This window comes from Convolutriloba macropyga, chromosome 10 (genome assembly GCF_964194025.1).
Source record: "Convolutriloba macropyga chromosome 10, txConMacr16.3, whole genome shotgun sequence".
Taxonomy (NCBI): Eukaryota; Metazoa; Xenacoelomorpha; order Acoela; family Convolutidae; genus Convolutriloba; species Convolutriloba macropyga.
The window spans coordinates 2,542,125-2,562,510 of NC_134477.1; the positions used below are offsets into that span (position 1 = coordinate 2,542,125).

At 33.4% G+C, this 20,386-nt stretch overlaps 1 protein-coding gene across 1 annotated transcript in view; it reads left to right on the forward strand.

The window, feature by feature from the left end:
- Nucleotides 1–468: 468 nt before the first annotated feature.
- The window catches only part of LOC142348239 (uncharacterized), a 32,462-nt gene continuing 12,544 nt past the window's right edge, over nucleotides 469–20,386 (forward strand). Inside the window, exons 1-2 of the mRNA XM_075399528.1 lie at nucleotides 469–715; nucleotides 1,036–1,378. Coding sequence (XP_075255643.1) covers nucleotides 1,253–1,378 — 126 coding nt within the window. The 5' untranslated portion in view covers nucleotides 469–715; nucleotides 1,036–1,252. The remainder of the gene's footprint in view (nucleotides 716–1,035; nucleotides 1,379–20,386) is intronic.

Below are 20,386 nucleotides of genomic sequence, written 5' to 3' on the forward strand. Positions count from 1 at the left end.
TGTCCCAATGTGGAATTCAAACAATCAGTTTTCTCATATCGTTAAGGATGTTTTTTAAGCTAAGTTTAAGGCCTAAAGGATCAAAAGAATTTAAGACAATTCGAGGTATTGACAACGCGTCATTTTAAGCAAATTACCACTTTATAGTCTTTTTTTTCAGTTCCCAATGAAACTTGGGGTCATCCATAGAAACGAGTAAAATATTGCTGAAGGAATTTGACTAAACCCTATTGTATTACTCGAACTTAATTCGATCCTAATTGATTGTTAATACCTGTATAATTGTTTTCTATTCAAATTTTCACCAGGCGAACGGTAGGAACAAAACGCATAATTTTCCTTGCTTTAATCTCCCCTCAATCCCTTCAAATGGCCAGAATAATACTGGGAAAATTGGGAAAAATTGGGAAGGAGTTCTATTTTCCCTAAGGATGTAAACTAATCATAAACAGGTGCACAGTACACACTGTGTAATAACAAGAACGTGAACAAATAAAGAAACCAAGTCCATTTTTTATTTCAACAAACAAACAAACAAATAAACCATATAGACATACACGTTTTATAACAATGATAATAAACAATGATATTATTCTGTTCGCTCAAGCGTTTAATGAGCCTACATTTCCGTATTACAACCGAAAAATCATTATTTTTGCAAAATTTTTTGATTGCTGATAAATTTTGCTAAATGTCACTATATGATAAACTAATGGTTTACAATTAAAAAAAACTCGTCTTCTAACTTTTTTTCGAATTCAATATTAAATTTGATTAAACTCAGTTTTGTTTATGGTATTTAACATGCATGTGATTTAGGCATGGTTTTTACCGAAAAATAACTCTAACTTTTGATTTTGAATTCTCTTTGTTAAAATGACCTTTAAAAGACTGTCAAAAATGACCACTGAGCTCAACAATTCGTTTAATTGACTTTTCAACGCAAAAACTAAATTTGGCTCGCAATAAATTTCTTAAAAAGTTGTTGACGAGTTTTGGGCTGACATTAGCCCGCTCAAAGATTTGTTTTTTCAGAACATTAGAATTCTTTCTACGGAAAATCTTAATTGTCATTAAAATTCCTTATTTCAATTTTTATTACTGATAATCCTCAGTTATAACTGGTAAACTAATTTCATAAGTTATAATTAACAATTTATAACTTACAATTTATAATTGACAATTTATAATTTACAATTTTAAAACTCAATTTGGTGCATCGGAAAGTCACTACTTGTTTTCACTGAGAATTATGTCTGGTCGTGTGAACAAAGTGTCCACTGCCTCTTCAACCGGGCTCAGATCAGGTGGGGGTGTGTCTGGGGGAGCTTCTTCAGCTACTGGGGGGCGATCTTCATTATTCAGTACCAGTTATCAGGTAAGCTGCGTTTCTGGTTGCCCGGGTTGGGATGTGTCAAAAATTGGATCATTTATGACAGTGTTTTACTTCTCATCGTTAGACCACAAATGTTTTTTGCTCCGACCCACTTGTGGGAGGAGAAACTCTATAACTTTATACTCAAATTTTTTTGTACAGCCAATTTTCGCCGATCGATATATTCATCGTAGAGTTGAGACTGGTATCATTAGAAAGCCTGTCCACCGTAGAATATGGAATTAAAAAGATATTTATTATTTTTGTTTTTTTACAGAGTTATAGAGGTTGAACATTTTGTAAAGAGTAGACGAAATCCGTTTTTTTTGTTCACATTTTCCGTATTTTTCGACCAAATGTTTGTCAATATTTGTCAAATGTGATAACAACAATCTTATTGGTTTTAGTTTTAAGGATAGAGAAGGCTGGTCGATTGCTTTTATCCGAGTATTTTGGTTGGTATTATTGCTAATTTTTTTGATTTTTAGACTTTTTAAATCAAAAATGGCGACAAACGCTTTTTTTAACCACTTTGTTTAAAAATGCTTCAAGCAGAGACATAAAGTACCATAAAGTTTGAAATTTCCAAAATATTATGGTGGTGGCTTCGTTTCCTATTGGAGTCTTTTTGAATCAAAATTTTGCCGGTTTTTCGGAAAATTAAAACAATAATTAAGCAAAATGCATAATTTGTTTTTTGTTTATTGAAAAATTTCACCTGCTAATTGATCATTTTTGCAAACGCATGGAAAATTTAATCGTTTTACTTGTTTTACAGTAAACTGTGGCTAGGTTTTGCAACCTCAAGAATTCACCATACTAATCAAGGATTCAATTGGGTCCTCTAAGACCTACAAGTGGAGCTATGCAATTCTTTCAATTGTGTTTTTATGCCTCTTAGGCTTTTGAATATGTTTCTTTTAAGAAAATCGCACTGATGCTTTGCTGTTTGCCAATGTTTTAAATCTATTTTTCCCCATGTAGCCTGATCTCGATACATACAGTCAGAAACTTATTTGAAGTGATGTCAAAAATGCTCTTTCAATTGATTTGCTTTTATTTTAGGTTGTAATTTGCTCGCTTTTCAATTTTTTACCACAAGGATATTTCAAATTGGCATTGAAAGAGTTTGCAAAAGAAGATTCTGAAAAGTTTTAGCGAACATCCTACAGTTTAAACGGTTGCAAGAAGATATCTCAAAAATTTAATTTGAGTTTTTTTGCTTTTAATACAATTTGTGGTTCTTTTGTTGACGTACGGCGTATTCTTGCCAACCAAAAATTTCAGTTGTTTCTATAAAAATTTAAATGAGTCTATCTACTGATCTCTGTTTATGGCTAACATCGTTTTCGACTTTCAATTTTTTTTAAAGAAAATGTTTCTTTACTTCCGACATTTTGTTCTCATTGTCGTTAACAAGTAACTTAATCTCATTTTGACAGAACTCATAAATTTTCCTTTGATACAAACAAAATTTGCACTCCTCACTTTGTTTTTTTGACAATTTTAGAGCTTTGAAATGTGTTTTTATAAATATTTTGATAAAGATGCAAGCGGAAAATTCAAATATTTTCTCAACTCAAAGTTTTTAATAGTTTTCAATAAACTCATAGTTCTAATGATTCAACACTGTCTTTTAAATTTTTTTTGTGAAATCATGAGTTCTGTCCTTAAGCCGTATCTGACGTTTCTGTCGTGTTATGACTCGACCACACTAACAAAAAGCCCAACTAAGTTCCTGGGCAGTTGTAAATTAATCTGTTTCTAGTTAAAAAAGAAAGCTTGTAGTTTGTTTAAGCTTTTTAACAAATCATCTTTTAAAACTTATTTGAAAACAAAATCAACGAATTTTTGAGCTCTAACAATTTAACCTTTGAAATTTGTTGGTTTTTTAGCTTGGCCTCTACCTTGGCAATTCGCATCAACTTTACAGGAAACCAAGATCTAATCCTTATATTGGTTTTATTTTCAACTAACGGTTTCTTGGCTTTGGTACTACAAATTTTGATAAAAGAAGTGTGCTGTTTAGAAACCTGCCCATTTCTAAGTTTTTTGTCTTATTGCAACCTTATCACACTAACCGGGTTGCCCAAAAAGCGTTGAAAAATTATGCAATTGAAGATATTTAATGTTTTTCATGAATACGTTTTCCATGATAATCGTTTGCAACGCCGCTTTGATATTTTATGAATAATGCCAGCTTTCAATTGCTTCCTTTGACGTAAAAACTAAACTTGTTGATGAGCCAATTTGATATTCATTGGATTTTTTATTTGAATTGCAATTGGTTGTTTTCAAAAATAGAAACCTTTTTTTGAACGGTGATATTTTTGCTCATCTTTGTCGAACTGTTACCGGGCCTCACAATTGACAGGTCTCAAATCTTACCTATTAAAGTCCAGGTCATCCTGTTTTGTTCAGGTTTTATCTGATTCCTTTTTCTTATGTTGTTTAGTGTTTTCTTAAATATAGACATCGTGTTTTGTTCTCAGTTAATGGTTTCAATTGTTTGATTTTTAAATGATTTTTAAATTTTAATTATTCAAAAGATATGTAAAATTTTGGAAGTTTCCGATCTCTCCTCCTTTGGACGAGAGGGTTGGAACTTTATGTGTGAACGCACACTACCCAGCCTACTTGTTTTTCAAATTGTCACTTTTTTAAAATTTAAATATATATATACTTGAAATTTATGATTCTACGCATTTATATTGCTGCTTAATATACTATCAATGTTTCAATTTCAACGCTCATTAAAATTTTTGCTCTCAGACCAAAGCGAGAGCCTGTACTGAACTCCAAGTAGGAAACAGTTCTGGGCATGTCTAAATGTAATTCCCCAACAGTACTGATTCATGCACTGATTCATGTCAAATACTTTACTCGCCAGACGTTTGTTTATACTGATTCTACAATCGTTCTTTAAGGACAAATTGAATAACATGGAAAAGCTTGGGTTTCAAAATGAAAAAAAATCAAATAGAAAAAGAGATAAAAATCAGCAAGCTGAAAAATGTCCAAGAAAGCGCGCAATATCTTCTTTCACAAAATCCCCTTTGCAAACTTCTTGCGCAAAGGACCCATTGTAACCAATACAAGTTATTATTACGATTTGATTATTAAATTATTCAAAACACTAGAACTGACTGAGGGCAACATTGGCTTTGTACTAACAAAAGTTGAGGCATTTGCATAATTTCCAAGTTGTGAATTGATTCCTGTTGTTGCTCGGTACCCGTTAGTGCTCTGAACCAAATTTTGTTTGGATTTGATTTCGGATTATAGGACCTCGAGACAGCAAAAAGACATCCGATATGTTCCCCAGTTAACAATTTTGCAATGGTTAGACAATTTTGACATTTGGTATATCTAAAAATTACAAAAATTTGGCGATTTCGGCTAATTTTGGGCTGTAGTTTGGATTCAAACTGCTGAAAATGTCAATGTAATAACCAAATGAAAACGGATGAATGTGACTCCTCTGACCCCGGGGTTACTGACTGACCAATCTGTGTTTTAAAAACACCGCTGGGAAATGGATGAAAACTAATCCCTGAAGAGTGCACTTGAACTTTTACTCAAAAATTTTTGAAAAACTAGTTTTGACTTTGGAATCAAACTGCCAAGATACGACCGATATGACCTGATATGACCGATTAATTGATTTTGTAATAATTCAGTACTGATTTTATTTGAAAAACTGGAATCTATGCGCGCCCAGTACTGAATCGTTCTTAGAGTTCGTCACGGGAGGGCATTTACAAAGCAGGAGATATCAGTCTCATGCTAATAATTCTCAAATAAGTGTCAAAGTTAAATATTAGGGTGCAATATTGCAAATGATCCTGAAAAACTAAAAGTCATTCTAGATGGGTAAACTAAACAATTTTTTTAATAAATAAAATAAGAAAATTTTTAAATGATTAATTAATAACTGAGTTCTGTTAAATATCCTTGTGCGTACAAGTGACCAGCTCAAAAAACACGGTCATACGCGGAGCGAGCTAAAATGACTGCTTGTAGTCTGGGTGGGTGTGAACATGGCTGGATATTGTCTGACTTGTCTATCAATTAACGCACATATAGTCCTCGTGTGAACCATCACGCATGTTTAAACCGGGTCTCTATAAACTATTAATTCTTTTGTAAACGTGATTTAGACCCGTAATTATTCTTTTTCTTAAAGTAATTTTCATGTATGACTTTGCATTAAACGTCTAGCATCAAAAATTGAGAGAAATCAAAGTTAGCAAATTGTTTTCTACTATATGGATGAAAACTGATGTTTGGACTGTAAGAAAGCTGAAGCGATTTATTGCTACATATCATTTGCGAAACTCTTCAATTGGTAAATTGCGAAAACGCAAATTTAATTTTCTTGTTTGAGAAACCTTAAGTACATAAGATGTTAACTGAGAAATTACGACACAAATTAGGTGAGTGTGCATATCAATACAAACGTAAAAAGTTACATCAATGTAAGTTTTAAGTTTCAATCAATATGTCCTTGTTTTCAACGTCATCTCAGAACATTTGCGTTAAAAACTAAATTTGATTTATTTTTGTTCTCAAACTTCAAAAAAGAAAAGCACCATGATTGTGGCTAACAAAAAATGCCGGCAAATGATAACTTTGATAAGGGTATTGGTAAAAAAAAATAGTAAAAACAGTTTTAATTAATTTTTATTAAATTTCATTGGTAGAATTAATGGTTTAAATTTCCTTCCATTATTTGAGTGTTGTGTCCGTTTATTTACCTCAAAGATTTTTATAAAAGATTGACCAAAAAAGTCAAGACTCATTAGACGTGATCAAGCAAACTGTTTTTTTTAAATGACGACTTTAAGTTTCTAATAAGGCATTTTGTTGTTAAAAACCATCTTTTCAAATACGTATTTGGGGACGTTTCAAATTGAGGACGTCACAAAAAACAACCTTCAGTAAGTACCTTATTCGAGACGAAGTTTTTTAAGGGGCTGTTGGGAACTTTTTGGAAATTAATATTCGCTTTCTGAAACTCACTTTAGGTTTGCTTTTGTCGCACTTTCTTCGGCATTTGCGAGTTTTTGTCAGCAATCGAAAATTGAAAGACATGTGAAAATCAGTAGACAAATGTAAACATCTTTTATACAGTACATCCAAATTAGTAGTAATATAGTGAGCTACACTCCCCCGGGGGGGGGGGGTGAGGTCCCCCATTTATTAAGATAGGGTATAGCGTATTTTTCGGGATTTGGGTCCTCCCTAACGTATTAAGATAGGGAATGAATTAGCATGTATTAAGATTAGGTATAGCGGGGTTAATGTATTAAGATTAGGTTGCATGTATTAAGATTAGGCTCCATGTATTAAAATTAGTTATAGCCGGCGATATGTATTAAGATTAGTTATAAGCGCCGACATGTATTAAGATTAGTAATAGCCGCCGACATGTATTAAGATTAGTAATAGCCGCCTACATGTATTAGGATTAGTAATAGTCGCCGACATGTATTAAGATTAGTTATAGCCGCGGACATGTATTGATTAGGTGCCGCCATGTATTACGATAGGGTATAGGTTTTGTGTATGTATTTGTGCATGTACATTTTTTAGTAGTATAGTCGGAGCAATTGTGGGGGGTAGGTTCGGAGAGGCTCCTGATTGGCTGAAATTTTGAGGGGAAAATATCAATGTTTGTGTAGTTATTAAGTGTTTACTTGAGAACAATAGAATTGGCGTGGGTAATTAATTGCTGTAATTATATGAGTGGTAATTATGTGGCAGGTTGATTTTTGTTTACAAATTTTATGTTATTTAATTGTGAAATCAATTGGTGGGGTTTTTCAATTACCCTAGTTATCTGAGTGGTAATTATGTGACATGTTGAATTTTTGTTTACAAATTTTAGGTCAATTGCAAAGATTGTTCCCCTAATTGTTTGAATCAATTGTGTAACAAATGTCTTTTGCGCGCTCATTAATTGGAAAAAATTCAATGATAGAAAAAAATGAATTAAAATTGTATAAAATTACAGACACAGTATAAATGTAAAAGAGAATACTAAAGAATTGTGCTCTAGTAAAAGGATTTAAGTTATATGTTGAGTGGTGCTGTATGAATACCGTCAGACTGAACAATACGCTTAGCGTAGAAATAGGACAGTCCCTTCTTTGTCTGCTCATACGTAGCAACACAATGGTTTATTGTTCTGAACCCTCTATTTGTTGAAGTAAGATTGATAATTTCATCCATCACACGTCGATATTGATCCATCGGTCCATCTCCGTTCTCTTCTAGTGTTCGTTTATTGAGAGCTTTACTGCTGAACTTGTATTTGTCAGACTGTGCATCGTAGCAACAATAAGTTTTGCTACAAAGACAAATCATTTCCGTACATCTGAATTCTTCCTTGAAAAGTCCTGGTTCCCGTTTATCATGCTTCTTATGCTTAGAACAACATGTTCTAGGGAAGAAATTTTGAATAGCATCTGCTTGGAAAGAGTCGTTACAGTCCTGCTGTCTCAATGCTTCCCATTCTTGTTTTTTAGCAGGTCGAATATAATCATACAAATTCTCAAGAGCTAATGCTAAATAGAGAGAATCTGTATCCATCTCTAACTCCTCGAATTTATCCACGTCGCAAAATCTGTCAAAGAAGTTATAGTAGAGCTCCAACATACGTAATTTAGCGTACTGAAGTATGAAGAATCCAACTATTATAGGTTCGCCGTGTTCAATTTTTGATTTTGCTAGCTCAACTTCGTAAAGCTGTTTTGAGACATTGATCAACCGCTTAAACATTTTCCCATTGATTGCTTTGTGCGTCTTCTCATCGTTCAAATATTTGGTTTCTGTATGTTTGCTTCTGTCCATAATCTGATAACCGTAAGAGCTATTACTCAATAATTTCATAGTCTCAGCAACAACGCTGGAATCAGGATTTTCATCTCCACCTCTTCTAGCGTCTACCACTGACTGTACAAAGGTGTTGAAACATTTGCGCGGCGTGTACTGTACAAATCTATAAATTCTCGTACATTTCAGACCGAGGCTGATGTAGAAAATTAGTAGGGGAGTAATAATTGTTCCATTTTCCAGATTAAAACTTGAAATTAGCATTCGCTGAGGTTGCTTCAGTAAGTTGTTTTCGACAGCGTAATCTGTCATATAATCCCCAATATCAGCTCGACTAACGTTGAAATTTTTAAAAATAGGCGGGCAATTCGAAAACTTGTACTTCAAACCTGTGGGAACTTCCAAATCACATTGTACATATCCAAACATCTCCCCATCTCTTATTTTAGCTAGTAAAGACTCTTGCTTCAAAGGTAATTTGAAAGGCAAGTTCTTTCTCACGTGATTTCTGACATTTTCTTCTTCTTTAACACTTTCCCACCATTTACACGCCCAGATTTCAACAATCTTATATCCTTTACTTTTTAAGTAATCTCTTCTCAATTCATCATGTTCTCTTTTTCTAATCCCTCTCTGTGTTTTCTCTTCCGAGAGACTTGCTTTAGCTTCCTGACAAGGACAGAAATGAAAGTAACAACCCATGGCTGCAAACACCGTATTACAATGTGTGCAAAATCAGTCTACGCTAAAACAATCAATCTTCTTCTGTTTTCCGGTTGTGTAGTGGCTCTCAATTTTACATTCGGAACGTTGTGATTGAAGATATGACATAACCATGTTCTCAAATGTTCGAAATCTGTTTGTTCGAGCCCTGAACTTTGAGAATCCGTATCAAATTCCCATCGAGTGTATAGTCCAGTGGGCATTTCTCGACACATTGAAAAGGGATAGAAATGGCTAGGGACAGAGTTTCGTATGAAGGTCTGATCAACTACTGCTTTTCTAGTAAAAACAATAGATGGACCACCAGTCATATCCTCACGTATTTTGTCATGTAAATCTTTGTCAGCTTCAACAAATGGAAAAAACTTGTGGTTTGTTGACTTGTGAAGACAGATATTAGCCAAGTTCGGAAGTGTACATCCGAGTTTTAGCATATCGATACCCTTGTTGTGATAAAACTCCATCATTTTTTGCATTGCCTCCAGTGTTGGAACAACATCCTTGTTGTTGTACCACTTGACAAAATCTCTGAATGTAGACATTTTTTCTTGCTCCCAGACCACTTTCAGGTAATTGTAATTGTCAATTCCAGATGGAGGAACATTCTTCAACCTCAACTTTTTAAATGACTGTTGTTGAGAAAATCCACTGTTAAGCAATTTAGTGAAATCAGTAAATTCCTTCTCCAGTGGATTATAGTTTCTCAGTTTGCTAAAGAAACAGTCTTAAGGATGGAGAAAAGTTGCATCGAGCTTTTCGGGAGAGTCAAACCACTCATAGGGGAAGAATCCTTTAGTCTCATTTGTCTTTTATGCTTTAAGGAAAGAATCAAGTGATGTAGCTCCACCGAGAAAGTTGAGGATATCGAGAAACTGTACATCACCAAACTTAAGAGAAACAAAGTGATTTGCTTTTTTAATAACAGTAGTTTGAATGTCGCGCTCATGAATAAGATAGGGTAGGAGATAGGACTTAATGTGATTTAAATCATATTTTCCACTATTGAATCCGAACACAGGTAAAGTGTTCACATAACGCTCAAAGTGTTGCTGTAAGTCCAAAAGCTGGTTTTTCTGCATTTGGAGAAATTGCGTAGACATATCAGCTTCATCATCTTCTTCGGTACGTTCATATTCACACTCAAATGTTGAAGCGTTTTGTTCCTTTCTTTTAATTAAATTTTCAACAATTGCGTTAACTCGTGCTCTGATTATTGCTTCAATAGAGGAAAACTTTGTCCACATTTCAGTTTTACTTTTGTTTACTAAGTCTTCAATAGCTTCAACAGAAGATATAATGAGAGCTTTCGGATCTTTATCACACAGGAAGACAGGTTCATCAATTAAATTGGAGGAAATAGAGACAGAGTTTGGTTCATGCTTTCCAATCCAAGTGGCTGTGTTTGTATCTTTTAATTGGTCGGAGGGTACACATATCGATTCAAAGTCAAAAATAGCCAAGTTCTTTAACAATTTTTGATCATCGTTGTAGGAAATTCCAAATCCGTCAAGCTTATCAAATAAGGTCTCGCGCAATGTATACACACTCTTTGGGTAAATATGCTGTACTATATCTTTACACGTTTTAACATGGCGGTTGAAATTTCCCGCTTTCTGAATGAACGTATCGCAACTGGGACAACGGAATCGTTTAAAGAATATGTTAATATCATCCACATAGCATATGTGGTTGTTGTAACGTAATAAATTAATATTTTTCTCATACATTTCAATACTTCTCCTCGCAAGTCCACCAACAAAATCTCCATCTTCAATGTCAATATCGTAAATAAATATGTTGTGCTTTATCGCATTTTCAACAAATACAAGATGATCGATCGATAGCCCTCTGAAATTGATTGCGTATTGTCCAGATTCATGGAGGAATGCACTAAGCAAACTTTTTGCATTAATCTCAAGCTCCGATGATCCATATAAGTCAACAGCTATAGCTCGGAATAAGCAAAGATAATTTTTGTAATTCTCACCATAGCCATTCGATACGAGAGAAATCTCATCTGGTCGTCTGAGTAACTGTTCAGGAAGAACAGCATCGATACATCCCATTGGAATGGATTTTAGGAGAGCGCAAAATATGGTTACGTTAGTAGTCAAAGCAAATCGCCACTTTGTATTTTCCCTCTCCTGTGCACACGTCTCCACTAAATCCATCTTTTCAATCCTGTCCTGATGAGAGACTAAGTCTCCTTTGGAACAGAGTAGATGAGATTTCTCGAAGAAAGTTTTGTTCTTGTGAGCGTAGAAGTATCTTTATTCGTCCGTATCCACATTTCTTAATATAAATCCTAGAGCTAAGTTGACTTTGGCTGCACAGTTGAGTTTTTCGAATACTTCTTTCAACTTTTTTAATTTCATGAGGATCGAGCTTGGACAGCTTGAAGTTGAACACTTGATGTCTTCCATTTGCCATCTCAGTATCGTCAAAAAAGTGCTGGCAAGCACTAAGTTCTTGTTGTAGCTGCTCGTTGTACTTTTCCAGCTCCTCTGATTCTAGAACTTCTTTAAGCTTTTCACTCGATTTTGTTCCAACTTTTGTTGAAGTTCCAAGCTTTCTCCTCTTGTGTTGTTGAAGAGAATAGAAACTCGAAAACTCCTCCAAGCATACAGTACACATAGTACTTAGCTTTGTATTCTTAGGAGCGTGATGCTTAGCAATGTGGTAATTCATGTCTTCTTTCTTCTTTGTACTGAAATGTGGACATTTGGGACAAAATAGAGTCCCACTATCACAAGACTGCTTGTGTCTTGCCATATTCTTCTTCACCACCATTTTGTTGCACTTTGTGCACTTCACTGGGAGATTTCTATCGAGAGATGAACCAAATTCAAGATGAAACAAATTCGGGTATTGTGACGAGCAACTAATTGTGACAATAACAAAGTGAGAATGAAAGAAATTATTGTTGTACATTTAGGGAACGCAGCGATGACGCATCACTCCATATATGGAAATTTATCGTTTCCATTTTAAGAAGCTTGTTGTCATAACCGAACATTCTAGAACATAATGAATATACCAATCAGATTCTTCCATTTACAAATACTTTTAATATTTAAAAACATTCTTTTTAAATGTGTGAATTCATTCCTTGGCGTAAACTCAAAAATAGCAAATCATTCTTATATATCTTCTTAATCATTTCTTTTACGTTTTATATAAGTTTTTATATTTCATCCAGCCACAACAAATTCAAACAAATTGTTCCAATCTTTACAAACTCTGTGATTCAAATTTGTGTCTATCCGCAATTGACAGAATTCGGTGCTTGCAAACAAATCTAGTCCTATTGAAAATTGAAATTAGGACATGAATGTGCTTTGACAACAATGTTAAAGATGTCGAAAACAAATATTCATCCATACTTCACGAACAAATATTTACTTTACAACTTAACGTTATTGTCTTGGAACCTCTCAACCAAACAAAATCCAGTGTTAAAGAAATTATTCTGAAGATTAACGATTTTATTTTGTGTAATTGTTTCTTAATTTTAAATTTCTTTTACATAGACAGAGCATTGCGTGAAATTTTGCTCATTTGCAAAAAATTTTAATCAAAAATCATTTACAGTTGCTGGAAAAAATATATAAGAGGAAAGAAGGAATTGCCGATGCTTACAAAGTTGACGAGATTGATGTTGATTCCTATTTTTTCTACAATTTCTTGGACAATTGCGTTCAGAATGACAGAATAATCCGATTTAGTAAAGGATTCTAATATGCAACATTTTCTATTAAAAAATTCAAATATGATGATTATATAACGAAACAATCATTTGATTTATCGTCAGAGCTACACATTAACAAGTACGAAGTTTTATTTATTTTGAATTCTGTTTCCGAAATTTTAGAACAGTACAGAAATCTAGCACAAGCGAACTGTATTCCAATTCCTGACCCCATAGCAATCACTTCATCTGTACAAAGCGCGTTGTTTTTTCATTATTATACAGATTACAATTCTGAAGGAGTAAAAATTCGATTTGGAATTCGGCTCCCAAATATATATAAACAAAAGTTCTGTTCCAAAAATGGATTATTTTCCGAGATTGATTTAAAATTTAACGAAGTTGAACAAATTTATCAGAGCTTGACATTTTTGGTAAATTATGTCAATTCGTTCCCACTGAGCTATCCTTATTTAGTAAACAAGTACTCATATCATGTGATAAATGTATTATTCAAAAACCATATTTGGTTTCTATTCACGCATTGATGTTCCTGCTTCGTATACGAGCATCATTTTATAACAAATTCTTCCATGCTTGGATACATTAAATGATTTCCATTTCCTGTTTCGGTTACTAACGTCACTTTTTCTACAAAATATTTCCTTCTTTGGTTACTTTGTTCTTTTTGGACGGAATTCACTATAAATAGAAGCGAAAAAGTTAGACATCATCATTCTCTTTCATTTCCTCAAAATTAATTTCACCTCTGTTCCTCATCGTCCTGCTAACTATTCTTCAAAACTTTATACAATTGAATTCCTACAATCACATTCCTCTTATCTACAGAGCTTACTTCAGTTGTAACGTTTATCTGTTTCTAACTCAGATATTCTTTTTGTCCTACTATAAAGTGAAATTTGTTGTTTTCTAACTTACTCTCTACTTGACAGTTTTCAACACGTTCATTTACAAACTGCTTTTGTTTCTAAAAAATCCACTTCTATCAACTCATCTGAACAAAATGGAGTTTACTGTGCAAAACAACAGTCTTCTGTACTCAATTTCCTTCACTGAGGAGACTGCTCGGATAAGTGTTAAAGACTTATCAAACGGATTATTTGAGTCTGTAATCACTTTACCCATCACTGTGTGGCATATTATTGAACACCAGCGACAACAGTTCGACACCCATCATCAGGGTCAGGTTCCAATTACGGAGAATCAGCTGGGAACTCAAGCGATGGGACACGAAGTTGCTGTTATTAGTGGGCACCACTATCCCCACGTTGCTGGGACAGAATTTCCACCTACCTACGTCGCTGGCAACATTCAATATACTTTCCCTCGGGGAGAAAGGCAAATTCCCAACTCTTGGTTCTCTAGCCTGGATGTAAATCAAGTTTTGAGTTCAGTGGAGGAGTCAGGGGATTTGCTTCAAACTGTGTCAAGCTTTGATGGGAGCGAGCTAAGTGTTGATACTAGCACTTGGATAGCAAATGAACAGCAGAACTTTGATCCGGCACAGTACTATGGTTCTACTGATATGTCGACTACTCCATCAATGACAACACCTTCCATAGAGGATGGAACGGCGCACAATCCAATTTTGCTGACTGATGAAAATTCAACAACTTCAATCAGCGTTCAACCAACTGATCCTGCAGTAATATTTGAACGTTCTAGACCTTTTGGGAATGAGATTCAAAAGTTACCAGAGTATGCTGTGAGAACTCTGTTTGAATAGATTCGAGTCGGTACAATTTTGCAGCTTCATTTGTAATCGATCTTAACGGAAAAGTTGTATGTTGATTTATACCGGAAAAGTTGTATGTTGATTTAAATACATCAAGTTGTATGTTGATTTATAACGGAAAAGTTGTATGTTGATTTAAATACATCACCATTTTCCTGGTGATGTATTTAAACATTCTTTGTAATATAATTTTTCTCATGTGAGCTTTGTTTTCTAAACCAGTTCATAAGGATATCATCAAACAAAATTTTGAATTTTGAAACTTTGTTACAAAACTTGATATTTAACGGAAATAGCATTATCAAAACTCGACATTTAACAAAAGTACTTGATCAAAAATTTGATATTTAAGAAAAAAACAGAGCAGAAATTTGATTTCTAAGAAAAAACTTGTATGAAAACTCGACTTTTAAGTTGTTATAGAAAAAGAAAACTTGTCATTTTACAAATTAAAAAATCTCTTCCTTTTTTGCGTTAAATTATACCGTAAACTGGTGAAAATCTGGAAAAAATTTGCGCTTTATTGTATCCAATTGGAAACTGTTTTTGATATTTAAACAAAAAAATTGAATGAAAACTCGACATTTAACAAAAATTTCGTTGAGAAAACTCGACTTTTATTAAAATAAATTGTTCCAAAACCCAACAGTTAACAAAAATTTTTGTGAGAACACTCGACTTTTAAAAGAATAATTTGTTACAAATCTTGACATTAAACAGATTAGAGGTATCAGTTTAAACATTTAAGAAAAGGTTGTATAAAATGAGAAATTGATTTTTTTTTATTTTTAAACCAAATATAAAACTGATACTATGTAAATAATTGTGATGCAATAACAAATTTATTACTTTCTAATTTCAAGATATAGCAGAGAATTTTCAATTAAGCCATGGCCGTCTAACAAACAGTCAACAATTTTTATCAATTCACCCTCATATTTTGAGTTTTTAAGAGATTGAATTCTGTCCAGAAAAGAAGATCCCATTGTTTGTGTGCTTACATTTCTTTGTTCAGCGCGCAGTAGATGTCTCTTGAACTTCTTTCTACTCAATCTTTTTTAAGACACACTAGGTAACTTCTCAACATATTTTTTCTCATAATTGTGTTGTACTGCTCTGTCTAACTGAGTAAAGACAAGTTCCGATTCTTCCAAAATATTGCCAAAAAATTGACGTTTATATAATGTATATAAACAATCAACTGTCTGTTATAAATAGAAGAGATCTTCCAGTTTTTGAAGCAAGTCTTCGATGGAGAAAGAAATGAGAACAATGTGACATCGACAGGTTTTCAGGGGACAGAAACTGTTGTGTGAAGCAACAACATATTCATTTGTAAGAATATATGGTCTATAATCTTTGACAGATACAGATATAAACAACGCTTTTTCACAGAATTTTTTGTAAAAGTGTGGTAAAACCTGACACATAACTGCTGCCATTCTGTAAAATTATTTAGTATGTTCAAATAAGGAAATCAATTTCTTTAGAATTTAAATTCCAAATAAGGAAACTAATTTATTTATTATAAATAAAACCAAATTCCAAATAAGGAAATCAACTTATAAATTACAAAGGAATTCAAATTCCAAATAAAGAAACCAATGAAATTGTTATGTGGAATTTAAAATCTCATTTGAACTATGAATCAGTTCAAGAAACAGCGGATTAAGAAATTTCGATGTTTTAATTGTTCAAAATATTTTCGTCACTACTTCTCTCTAATGCAACACAGACGTGCTAAACACAAAGACTCTTTTTCTATAATGATTCAAAAGTTTTCTTTATTGAAAATTTCTGATTAGAAATCCTTTTAAGGAAGAATTCTAAATAGACACATTTTTCTCTTCTTTTTTAGGAAATTGTGCGAAAACAATGATGTCATTAGCATAAAAGGAAATTCTGCGTTGTAGAGGCCCTTAATTTTTTAAGCAAATCATTTAATCAACTTTCCGCAGCTTACTCAAGTTACGTAAATGTCTCTCTCCAAAGTATCTCCTTTTTACTCGAGCGCTCCATCAATGTTTACAGATTCACAACCTAAATTGGGTACTGATTCCGTCCCATTTTATATTGACTTTGGCTCTCATCCAAACAGATTTGGGAGATTTACTGTGTCCCAAATATTTAGAAATGGACAAAATTACTCGGAACCAACTTTTCAAGTCTTTAAAAAAGATAAATGTGGAAGATTTGAAAAGTACCAACAACTGAGAATTGGAGATTACGAATTCAAGAAATTTTGTCTTCTGAAGAACGATCTGCTGAATGGAGACTGGGAAATTCGAGAAAATCCAGCTCAATTTGAGAAGAACCCAAAAATGGAAGACGTGCTGCAACAATGTCACAAAGCAAGAGAGATCAGCATTGGAAAAAATCGAAGACTCTACGTTACCTTTATACAGTACGTTCAGGACAATCCAGCTTCAGTTTATGTCCAGATCCGACTATTTTGTCGCAAAGAAAGCAATGAGTTCAGGCAAGTGACTTACGTCAGCTATAAAATGGAAGAATTCAAGGAAGTCATTGAAAATCTTAAAGATTTCTCTAATATTGAACAATATTATAATGTGTTTTTTATATTGAATGATGAATATTTGGTGATTATATGTAATTGACTTTCAGTAAACGTTTTTTCATTTGAAACTTTTTTCTTCTTAGAATGAGTTGGGATATTGGATGCTCTAGAAACATTTTCTTAAGTCTCAGAGACAAATCAAAAATTTTTCACGTCAGGTTACATCACGAGCTTAAAAGGTATTCATATACAGTTCTTGAAGCGCAAAATTTTCCCAATTTGGATAATTTAGACGTAGAGTCCCAAATTTCTGAATTCAAGTGGGTTATTCATAATGGACTGCGCAGAACAACTCTAACATATCGTTCTGACAAACAAGAAATTTCCATTTCTCAACATTGCTGGAACGGATATCAGTGGAGTTTTCTTACAAAAATTGATTTGAAAAGAGAGGAGTACAAAAATCTAGTAGATCATCTATCAACACTTCTTTCCTATATAGAAAATTACAAAAAGAGTTGCATTATTTTGGAGGAAACAACTCAGAGTTAATGAATATTGTTACTCTGGTAAACATTTTCAATTGTTACGGAAGCATACTTTCAATGTTCCCTACGAACGAAAAACGTAAAAACTGTTTTCTCGCAGCGTGTAAAATTTGGGAGCGAATTGTCAATTTGGACGAAATTGATCAAAAGTTTCCTCACGGAGGAAGAATTGGATATGGAAACTCTCTTCTGGACTTTTTCTTAGCTAGATCAAAAATTTTTCGTCTACATGCAATTTTACATGATTCTGCTGGAGCTGTGAAAACAACAACAGACGAAGGACCAGGTTATTGTTACATGCTGCCGCAATTACCCAGCTCCTGTCTTCTATGTCATATAAATGGATTATTCTTTTGTCTCTACATCAAAGTTTGTCATCCTCATATTTTCAAAATACTAGATTGTTAATCATTTGTCAATTATCTCAGCTAAAAAGAGGATGACTCTCGTTGTGTTTGATATTGAGTATTGGAGGGAACAGTTGTCAAGGAGCTGGGAATTTTCAAGGACGGAATTGTGTTAGGACATACATTCCTCCCACCGAATGGCTACAAGCCAAAATTTCAAGCAAAGTGGAACACAAAGAATTTACATGGAATAAACTGGAATAATGGAAAAGTTGATTACTCAGATCTTCCAACCATAATTCATCAACATTGTTCTCCTACAACCGAATACTTTGCCAAAGGATTGGAAAAATGTAAAATCCTATCCAATTACTTGTGTAAGGATGTGGGAAATTTGGACGATTTTGGATGTCCAAAAGCCTCTAAGTTGATTTCCAACGAAGATACGATCTGGGAATGTAGTAACTACCCCTACCGACACAAGAAAACATTGCACTGTGCAGAGAAGAAAGCTTAGGCTTATGGTACTTGGGTTCTTAATTTTTTTGACAAAATTTAATATTTGTAAAACTTTTTATGTACTTTGATTGTAATGTATCATATTGTCTTTCAATTAATTTTTGAAATCATTTTTTTTCTCTTACAAAACAAAGAAAAGTTGCTTCAAAAATGAGAAAGTTGAACAAATTTTGTCCTAGCGTCACACAGTTATTCTTCATTTCAATTCTGTCGTTTTTCTTAATTTTGATTTTATTCTCCTTTTTTATGCTTTCTGTTATTAATTCTTGTGAAGAGATAGTGTTTTGGCTGTCGCTGTTGATTGTTTCTTTTTTATGTTTAGAATTTTATCTCATTTTTTTAATTATTTACATCACAATTCAGTTGAAACCTTTTCTCTATCGTCTCAATTATTATTTTTAAATGAATGAGCATATAGATAAAGGATTAAATTTGGGTAATTTTGTCTTTGATGATAATAATCAGGAACGACAATCATGGAAACGTTTTGGACAGACTTGTAATAGATCTCTAGTCGTTTTTCTGTCCCAATTTTTTGTTATACTCGTAATTCTGGTCTGTTGTATAGTACGAATAACATTGGCTACAAAGTGTGAAGAAAAAACAGTTTGGATTGCAATTCTTTCTAGTACAGTTGGTTATATTTTACCTTCACCTAAATTATGAACAAGATAATTTCCATAAAAGAAAGAATTTTTATTTCATTGGTTGGTCCAAGCGGATATGGGAAATCTCATCTTATACATGAATGATTAACAATGGGAACTTTTCAACCAGAGTTCGACAAAATTTACTATTTTAACATTATCAACATTATCAATCTCTTTATGGTTTAATGTCTAAAGATGTTAAAAATATTGAGTTTTTAGAAGGAGTTGATTTTTAGTTTATTCAAAACCTCCCAAATAACGAAACAAAGTTTCTGTTAATTTTTGACGAATCTTGTGAGGAGATTTCCAGCTCAAAAGATTTCGTTAAAATTGCAACAGCTGGAAGACATAAATGACTCAGCACAATATACATCAAACACAATTTATTTGATCAGAGTAGATTAGGAAGAGATATAGAGTTACAAAATACTCATATCGTCTTGTTCAAATCTCCTAGAGCTGTACTGCAAATAAACACTCTGAGCCAACAGTGGGATTAGGTTCACAATTAAAAGATTGGTATACCAAAGCAACTTCTCTTCCTTATGGTCATTTACTTATTGATTTGACTCCCAAAACAGTCGACTATCTTCGATTTTGTACAAATAGTGGATCGATTCCTTCAATTTTTTTCCCTCCACAACATAAACATCAGACCACATTTTTGAGTGATGAGCACACATGATCTTTCTACTCTGACAACGTTCCAAAGTTATTCCCGGAATTTCAAAAGAAGTTATCTAAAAAATTGTCCAAGAAAATTTTTTCAGTTCCTAAACGAGAGCATCGTAAACATGCTCAGAGGAGAACTGCAAGATATTCAAAAACGAGACGTAATAAAGTATCAAGACGAAATTCATCAGCGTGTTCTAAAAAGAACTGGAATAAATAAAAGGAGAGCGATTTTAAGTTCAAGGAAAGGAATAGAACTTATATCAATTCTAACTCAATCTATCATTAACCGTCTTTCTTGAAATGGAACCGTTTGTTTTGATTCCTCAGCAGCTTTACGAACAAAAATTCAAATTGCATGTGTACAAATTGGACAAGAGTGAGGAAAAAATTAACTTCGTCCACAAAATTTAGATTCTCTTCACAAGGACATCACCACTAACACAAAATCATTCAAAAACGAGTCAGTTGTAGATCAAATACTCAAATGTCCTCGAATCAGGCTGTCCCTCAGTGACTCCATTTTACTAGATAGAAGAGATACAAATGTAGCATTTACCGATTTTATTTACGCATTGAAGAGAAAAAGTATTGCATTTCCTGATATCTATTACACAATACTTGATGCTACAGGGATAAGTCCGAGCAAAATTGTAAAAAAGGATGCCAAAAGCAAAGACAGAGGGAATTGGATCCCTTTCAAAATCTGAAAAAGCGAAATTTCAACGATTATACAAAGAAGGAAAAGCCGCA